The sequence below is a fragment of the Sus scrofa genome, chromosome 11 (genome assembly GCF_054392235.1).
Source record: "Sus scrofa isolate SSC_HxYL_T2T_F1_AM1 chromosome 11, Sscrofa_HxYL_maternal_Yorkshire_Landrace_v2.0, whole genome shotgun sequence".
NCBI lineage: Eukaryota > Metazoa > Chordata > Mammalia > Artiodactyla > Suidae > Sus > Sus scrofa.
In genome coordinates, this window is record NC_139393.1 from 1,943,192 (window position 1) to 1,952,384 (window position 9,193).

The 9,193-nt window shown below is 53.3% G+C and overlaps 1 protein-coding gene across 1 annotated transcript; it reads left to right on the plus strand.

Moving 5' to 3' along the window:
• The first annotated feature begins 1,130 nt into the window (after positions 1-1,130).
• SAP18 (Sin3A associated protein 18) lies at positions 1,131-5,657 on the plus strand. The gene is made up of 4 exons (XM_021065443.2): positions 1,131-1,271; positions 1,370-1,479; positions 5,142-5,264; positions 5,429-5,657. The coding sequence occupies exons 1-4, from the start codon at positions 1,143-1,145 to the stop codon at positions 5,583-5,585; spliced, it is 519 nt and encodes a 172-aa protein (XP_020921102.1). The 5' UTR covers positions 1,131-1,142; the 3' UTR covers positions 5,586-5,657.
• Positions 5,658-9,193: the final 3,536 nt, after the last annotated feature.

The following is a 9,193-nucleotide window of genomic DNA, read 5'->3' on the forward strand; positions in this document are numbered from 1 at the left end:
TAATAATTTAGAATCAAACAATCATGTAACTATCACCTAGGTCCCCAAACAGACGTTGCCAACACTCTAGAAGCACCCGCTTTGCCCCTCCCTGGTTACAGTCCCCTTTTCTCACAAGTAACTACCATTCTGCCCTTTGTGGTAATTACTTCATTGCTTTTCTCCTTATAGTTATATCACCTGGGAATGCCTCCGGAACAAGAGTTTAGCGCTGCCTGTTTTTGCATCCTATAAAGATGTATTCGCATAGCAAATGTCCCTTGTTTCCGGCTTCCTGCACTCAGCATTACGTTGTGCCCTTGGGTTTCTCGAAGTTACAGTTTGTTCACCAGGCAACGCGTAGCATCCCCTGCATCGTCTACGCAAGGCGTCGAGCATCAACCCTAGGACACCTGTTCTCGCGTCTCCGTGACGTCCCTGGGTACAGCTCAGCGAGGTTCTCTCCAGGGTGTGGCCCACGGGGCGGAACGTGGATGTAGGGCACACGGCCCGTCCTTCCACCAAACAGCCCCCAGCAGCCAGGGACCGGGGTGCCGCCCGCCCGCCGAATCCCGCGCTGCGCTCTGCACGTTTCGCGAAAAGCAGCCGCTTAAAGCCAGTCGCCGCGGTACCACCGCGTCCCCAGGGCAGCGCGACAAGCGCGAGCCCCCTACACGTGGATTTCCTTTACAGCACCTGCAGGCCATCTGGCCTCTTCCCGGGATGCCCGGAACCCCCGGGACCCCGGCTTTCCCAGCGCCTGGGGTCACGCCCTCCGGCCGCGGCCCGCTTCTCTCTTCCGGCACCTTTTTTATTTTAACCTAATCAAATTTATCATCCTTCTCCGGTTAGCGCGCGTCGTTCCGTGCATTCCTGCCCGGTCCTGAAGGCAGCCCGCCGTCATCCCGAGCGCCCGCCACTCCTACCTTCCCACACTGGGCGTCCGCATCCCTCACCCTGCCTTCGGGCCCCGCCCGCGACGCCGTCCTCTCCCGGCACGCAGTGCGCAGGCGCGCCCGGGGATTGGAGGGGGGAGGTGGGGGCTCCCGCTACGAGCGGCGTAGTGCGCCTGCGCTGAGGGCCTGCGCGAGCGCACCCCTCCCCCCGCCTCTCCGTGTCGTCTATAAACTCGCGAGCGTCTCCTCGCGAGAGGTTCGGTTCTCATGCTCGCTGCGGGGGTCGGAGGTCAGAGCGAGCGTCTCGCCGGCCGCAGGAGGAAGATGGCGGTAGAATCGCGCGTCACCCAGGAGGAAATTAAGAAGGAGCCGGAGAAGCCCATCGACCGGGAGAAGGTGAGCGTCGGGAGAGGTGGAGGGGCCTCGGGGCGTGCCCAGGCGGCGGGGCGGGGGGGGGAAGGGGCCGCCTCCTGACTCCCGCCCGCCGCCCCCAGACCTGCCCGCTGCTGCTGCGCGTCTTCACCACCAACAACGGCCGCCACCACCGCATGGACGAGTTCTCCCGCGGAAACGTGCCGTCCAGCGAGCTGCAGATCTACACTTGGTGAGGCGGGGCTCGGGGGCGCGCCCGGGGGTTGCGGGGACTCGGGCCGGGGGCGAAGGCCGGGAGGCCGCGCGCGGGTGTCCCCCGGGCGCCGGGGGCCTGTCCTCCCGGCTTCGGCCCCTCCCAGCTCGCGGCCTCTGAGCAGCAGGCGCAGAGTTGGGAAGGAAGGGTGTTTGCCCGTCTTGTGGCTGTTTCGTGTTTAGTGTTGAAACTTCGGAGTGTGAAGGATTGGCCTGAGCTTGCCGTCCCTGTTGGGGTTGCTGGGCACGGAAATGACACGGAGGCCGTTAAATTGCGGTAGCCGCCCCGGGGGGTCTCAGTCGCGAACTTGGTGCTGGAGTGGCGCGGCGCGGGGGAGTGGTGCTGCTGGGTGATGTTTGTCGTCCTCTGAGAGCATTTCCACGCGGTATTAAGCCTTAGCATCAGAAAAAACAAAAACACAAAAGCTGGTGGTTTCTGATGTGCTTAATGGAGAAGCTTTTGATGTGTTTACCGGCTCCTGAAGGCCTCTCTTAGCCGTGCCTTCCCTACCCCACGTCTGATTAGGACCGTCACATACAAGCAGCCTCATTCCGTTCCTTGGTTTCGCAGTAGAGTGGCTTTTTAGTGGCAGTAAAAGATGTGTAATTTCTCAAAATATGTCTGTTGTAAAACATATTTGGCATTTGCCGTTTTAAATGTACACTTTGGTGTCATTAAATATGTTCATATTTTGCAGCCGTTATCATTGTCTATTTCCAGAACGTTAAAATTCCTCCACAAAAATTCTGTACCCAGTAAGCCTTCCCCCAGTTTCTCGTAGATGCTTTTTTTTTGTCTTTTGTCTCTTGTTTAGGGCCGCACCCGTGGCATATGGAGGTTCCCAGGCTAGGGGTCCAATCAGAGCTAGCCAGAGCCACAGCATTGCCAGATCCGAGCCGCGTCTGCGACCTACACCTTAGCTCACAAGATCAGACAACACGGAATTCCTAACTCACTGAGCAAGACCAGAGATCAAACCTGCAACCTCATGGTTCCTAGTCGGATTCATTTCCGCTGCGCCACAACGGGAACTCCCTGGTAGATGCTCTTTTATGTCTGTAGGTATTTGCCTATTCTAGGCATTTCATGTAAGTGCTCTCATGTCACATTTGACCTTTTATGTCTGGCTTATTTTATTTCCCTTATGTTTTCATGGATTACCCACCGTAGAGCATGTAATAGAACTTCATTCTTTTTTTGTGGCTGAATACTGTTTCACTGGAAGGATATGCTACATTTTGTCCATTTGTCTGTTGATGAGCACTTGGGGGCTGTTTCCTCATTTCAGCTCTTGCAGATAGAGCTCTCGAGAGCATGAGTGTGTGCACATGGTATTGAGCCCCTGCTTTCGGTTCTTTTGGGTTTATGCTCAGGAGTGGAGTTGCTGGGTCATCTGGTCCTTCAGTCTGTACCTTTTTGAGGAATCACTAAACTCTTTTTCACACAGTGTTTCATTACGTTCCTAAAAAGGTGTGTGATTTTAAACTAAGCCCAGAATACTAGAACTCAGTTCTTTAAAGATTGGAACCTTATTTGTCTTTTTGGGGTGTCTGTTAAATTTATGTAGTGGTATGAGTCTAGTTTAGTATTCCAGGATAAAAATTCAGAAATGTTGATTTGATTTATAGGGCAGAGCCATACGTACATACAGAATACATTGAATATGTTGATGAATCTCTCTCCAGAGATTAGTGTGGATTTTCTCCAACACATTAGATTTCCTGTTTGCCAGGTGATTTGCTTAGACCCTGAGGGTATAAAGAGGTCCTGCTCTTTTCTAGAACGAACTTGGTCTTGGGGGGGAAGCAGATGTAAGTGCTAAGTAGGACTTGGGGTGGAGACGGCAGGCGAGATGGTCCGTCCATCCTCTCCTAAGTCAGGAATGAAACGACCAGAGGCCCGTTGTCCTGAGCTGCAGCCCAGCAAGGGAGGACAGCCTGTGTCCTCCCTCGGACGGGTGCAGAGAAGGGCTGGAGGGTCGGTGGGAAGCCCAGAGCCTGCTGCCACTCCCAGAGCGGTGGTGAGGGAAGATGAGTCACGAAGTCTGGAAGTTCTCAGTTGTACAAGTGGACCGAGGAGCTAAAGTCGGCGGTCCTACCTGTCGGGAAGGCAGTGGAGTCCAGAGGAGGCCAGCAGAGGTGGCGGAGGAGTTGGCCAAAGTCCCGGCACTGTGTGGGGCTGGGGACAGTGTGGGGAGGAGCAGGGACCTTAAGCTTGGCTGGTCCTTAAAAAGAGGCCAGTGGAAGGGGTCGGAACAGGCCAGCAGGAGCTTCGTGTTGAAAGAGCTGGCGCGCACCGTCGTGGCGCTGCACCGGCCCCATGGCTGGTCTGAGGGGCGGGCTGCCGCTCTGCACAAGCTGCTGCAGTTCCTTCAGGAAGGCTCGGCGCTGCTTGGCGGGCCTTTTCATCTGGTTGAATCAGGCCCACTCGGGTTGATGGATGAGGTTTACCCAGACTAATTAGGATAATCACTGATTGTAGACTGATCCCACCTACACAGCAGTACAGAACACCTGCCTCAGTGCTTGATGAGATAAGGGGGCTGTTGCTTTTTGAAAAAGACGCCTGAAATTGACCCTCACATTCACCCAGCAAAGATTCCAGGGAGAGGGAGTGTCTACACCCACGTGTGCACTTTGGACTGATGGTCAGAAAGCACCCCTCGGCGCCCCAGCTGTTGGGCTGGGGTGGTCCTTGCAGGTGGGAAGCTTGGTAGACGCGGTAAAAGGGGTGAGCCACGTTCCCTGGGTGCAGCCGCCCCTAAGTGTGTGCCTGCGCCAGAGAAGAAGCGTTCCCCAGGGTCTTCTCCCTGGGAAGAGCTGGGAGAAGCTGAGAGCAGCATGCAGATCGAAGTAATGCGAGGCTGGAATAAAGTGTGGCGGTGGGCATGGAGAACAACAGATTTGACCTGTCTTAGGGAGGTGTGTGGCCTGGGCAGCTAAGTGGGTGACAGGGGTTTGTGTAATACTTGGAAGGGCGTGGTTTTAGGGGTCACTGCTGAGGTCTGAGGCTGTTGAGCAGGATCGGGCAGCAGAGGAGGACGGAAGGGAGGTGGTCATCGCGGGCGCTCCTGCTCTCGTGTGCGCCTCGGGGGTGCCTGGGTGGAGAGGCTGTGGGCAGCCCGCAGAGGTGCAGCTGCGTGGGTCTCGGGCATTTGAGTCCTGCTCTGCGCGAGCCCATCTCCGGTAAAACTCACCAGAACATTCGCTCTTAGAAAGGAAAACACTGCCCGTCTTTATGACATGCTTTCCTGTCACCTTGATCCTAAGATGCCTTCCAGTTTCAGAGATGTTAAAGTGCGTCTTAGAAAGAATGAAAAAGAATGAAAGGCGCCTGGGTTAACGTGGACCTCTTCCTCCTTAGGTGGGTAAAGCGCTAGGCCAGCGTTCCACAGAAACACAGGGGCACACTGCCATTCTGACCTTAATTCTTCGAAATGTCAAATATTGAGGCTGGTAAGGGGATATCTGGAGGCAAATAGCATTATTAGGCGCTTTAAAATTACTTCAGTCCTAAGACCGTGACAGTTTGTAGTGTAAGTTGCAGTTGAGACCCATGTAAATTCATTCATTGTTATGTCACTGTCCTTGTTGTTACTGCTGGTTAATCACATGTAATGTCTTTTCCCTAAAAAAATTCAGGATGGATGCAACCTTGAAAGAATTGACTAGTTTAGTAAAAGAAGTCTACCCAGAAGCTAGAAAGAAGGGCACACACTTCAATTTTGCAATTGTTTTTACGGATCTTAAGAGGCCCGGCTATCGGTAGGTAGCTCTTCATTTTTAATTCCTATAGTCTCTTCCTGAGTGGGATGTTTCACCCGATGGGGGGTAGATTCATATTCTCTTCTGCCCGCTGGAGATGAGGGCAGTGCTCCCCTTTGGGACTGTTGGCGGTGCGGTGGCTCACGTGTCGCTCTCCCGCGCAGAGTGAAGGAGATCGGCAGCACCATGTCCGGGAGGAAGGGCACCGACGACTCCATGACGCTGCAGTCGCAGAAGTTCCAGATAGGAGACTACCTGGACATAGCCATCACGCCTCCCAACCGGGCCCCGCCGACCTCCGGGCGCATGAGGCCCTACTAAACTTGCCTTACTGTTTCCTGAATTTATTTTTCATTCAGTGATGTAAAATAAACGTCCACTTTTTCCTCCCTCCTTATTGCCATGAAGCCTTTAAACTCTGAACAAATCGTAATGCACCTCCTGGGGAGTTAGATTTGGCTTTGCTGTGGTATGACTGCATACGAAGTCCTTGCGTTTCAAGTCCTTCTGTAAGGTGTGTAGAGAAGTGCTCTTAGCATTCTGTGTAAAACTGTGTGTTAACTCGCCGCGGTCCACTGAGCACGAGAGGTAGTTGGGGTGGGCACGGGGCTTAATGCAGTATTGGGGGTGTCTGCTGAGGGAGGGGTTTGGCACGTTTAAGCCCGAGTGGGGGTAAGAACACAAAAGCCATGGGATTAAATGAAACAGAGCACAAGTTTGTGGCCTGGGCTGTGGGGTTGGGAAGGGGCCTGTGGGTCCGGGGGCAGCTGAAGCTTTTTGGAGTATCCCTGGCGCTGAGGCAGGTTGAAGAAGCTCTGTTTGAAGAGACTTTTTCCTGCCCGGATCAAGTGCAGTGACAAGTTAGTCTTTTTATGCTTTAAAAATGGGGAAAATCAGGCCTTTTGAGGGCAGGAAGCATCGAAGAACAGGGGTCAGAGCTTGGGAGACGTCGTAAAGGTTTCCCTTGAAGATATGAAAGCGGGCTGGGGGGAATGAAAGCGGACTCCTGCGACCAAGGGCGAGGGTCAGGGTTGAGGCCGAGGAAGGGGTGCCGCGTCCTGCGGGGCTGGGCTGCCGGGAATCTGGCTGGCTGATGGGAGGGGCCGCGTGCACGCTGGTTAAATCCTGGTTACGCCGGCAATCTGGACGCGTTGTTTCTTGAAGCTTTTTTCGGTTTGTTTAAAATTTTCTAAAGTGGCGGTAACGACCCATAGGATTGTCAAGATGATGTTTGCAAAGGGCTGAGAGCAGCGCTGATGTGGAAGGAACAGCACTGGCTGCAAGGTCGCGGTGAGCGGGACTGGAGCCGTCCCTGCCGCAGCCCCGTCGGCCTGGCTTCGAAGGTCACGAGCAGGGTCACGCAGCGCGCAGAGGGTGCTGAGCCCAGTTCGCTTTCGGCCACTGCAGGGGGACGGTGTGAAGGTGCATTTATTCCAAGATGAAAACGCAAGTGCTGGCGAGTATGTGTGGGCAAAGGACAGTCAGAGCAGCCGTTTAGAGTCCAGGGCCCGTGGCGTGGGCTCCCTGGTGCAGTCAGGCAGTGGGCCCGCTTCCTGGGGGTCTGCCTTCAGGCCTCGGCTCTGGAACTGCGAACATCAAAACTTTTTCTTTTTTTTTGAAAAGACGGGCCATGGCTAGCTTCCTATTCGTGGAGCTGTGCTACGCAGATCAAGACAGCAGAAACCCAGCAGAGGACTTTGTAAGCAGATTGTCAACTACCATGGAGCTCTCCTCTCATTCCAGGTCATTCTCCCACTAGTTGAAAATAAAGTGCTTTATGTGGTTCCAACGTGATTTTTTTTTTTAGGTAAAACTGGTACGTAACTATTAGGTTCATGTGTGATTCGATATGTGTATACACTACAAACTGATCACAAGTCCTCTGTCACCATACAGCCGACCCCGTCATCCTTCCCGCCACCCTCAGTCCCCCTGTTGAAAACCACCAGTCTGTTCTGTGTCTGAGTTTGGTGGTTTGGTTTTTAGAGTCTACATATGTGTGAGATGACGCAGTGTTTCTCTTTCTCTTTCGATCCATCCATGTTGTTAACGGCAACATTTCTCTCTTGACGGCGGACTGTGTGTGCGTGTGCGTGTGGGTGCAAGCGCATGCGCACCTCACCAGTTCTTTTCCTCACTCCTCCACCCATGGACACTTGGGGCTGCAGGACGCTTTCTCCACATCCTCGCCGGCACTGACACTGCTGTTGGAGGGTCGTCGTTCCGACGGGTGTGAGGTGTTCGCTCTGGTTTCAGTTTGTCCTTCCCTGATGAGGGATGCCGAGCACTTGCTCATGTCCCTCCTGGCCTCGTGTGTGTCCCAGCTGGAATTTTTTCCTTTGAGGATTGCCATCTTCCACCAAAAGTAAAGATTACGTAGTGAATTTATCGCTGAACCTGATGCCAACAAACCAAAGCCTGGTACTTAGTCCTCCCCCTCCTCTGGCTGTGGCAAGTGCAGCCTTGAGTAAATCGAAGTAAATGGGATGGAGCCAGCACCACGCTCGGCCTTCAGTGCCCTGCCTGCCTCGCCTGCCTCACCTGTTCTTGAGGTGTTTTCCCTTTGGAGTAGGAGTTAGCACATGCATTGCCTGTGGCATATTTTCCGTTTTTTCACAGCATCCGGAAACTTGGTATTTCCTTTTTCTTTCGAGAGTCACACCAGCAGCATCTGGAAGTTCCCAGGATAGGGGTCAAATCAGAGCTACAAGTGCTGGCCTACGCCACAGCCACAGCAATGTGGGATCTGAGCTGCATTTGCAACCTACACCACAGCTCATGGCAGCGCCAGATCCTTGACCTACTCAGCGAGGCCAGCGATTGAACCTGGGTCCTCACGGATACTAGTTAAGTCGGTTTCCATTGAGCCAAGACGGGAACGCCTAGTTTACCTTTTTTATGGCTGAGCAGTATTCCATTGTGTATATGCCCCACATTTTCTTAATCTGTTCATCTGCTGATGGACATTTAGGTTGTTCCCATGTCTTGGGTACTGTGATGATAGCACTGTGATGAGCAAAGGAGTGCATATATCTTTTCCAGTGAAAATTTTGTCTGGATTTATGCCCAGGAGCGGGATTGCTGGGTCACATGGTAGTTCTGTATTTAGTTTTCTGAGGAACCGCCATACTGTTCTCCATAGTGGTTGTAGCAACTCACATTCCCACCAGCAGTGGAGGAGGGCTCCCCTTTCTCCACACCCTCTCCAGTGTTCTGACCTGTATTAGGCGGTACCTCATTGTAGTTTTGATTTGCATTTCCCTAACAATTAGTGATGTTGAGCATTTTTTCACGTGCCTGTTGGCCATTCAGTGTGTCGTCTTTGGAGAAATGTCTACTCAGGTCTTCTGCCCATTTTTCAGTTGGGTTGTTGAGTTGTATGAATTTGTATATGTTGGATATTAGGCCCTTGTCTATTGCATCGTTTGCAAATACGTTCTTCCATTCTGTGGGTTGTCTTTTCATTTTTTTTTTTGCCTTTTCTAGGGCTGCACCCGCGGCACATGGAGGTTCCTAGGCTAGGGGGCGAATTGGAGCTGTAGCTGCCAAGCCTACACCAGAGCCACAGCAACATGGGATCCAAGCTGCGTCTGCAACCTACACCACAGCTCATGGCAACGCTGGATCCTTAACCCACTGAGCAAGGCCAGGGATCGAACCCGCAACCCCATGGTTCTTAGTCGGATTCGTTAACCACTGAGCCACGAAGGGAACTCCGTCTTTTCGCTTTATGATGTTCAAACTTAATGTTTGGGAAACTGAGCGACTTAGAATTCGAGTGCTCAGCTGTGCTGAGCAGCTCTGCCCTGCCTGCTCTCCCTGCGCTGTCGCCACTGACGAGCAGTGACTGAGCTTCCAGGGGGTTCAGCAGCAGCTCCTACACGGGCTGTGAACCTAAGTAGCGAACCGCAGAGGAGCTGAGACCTGTT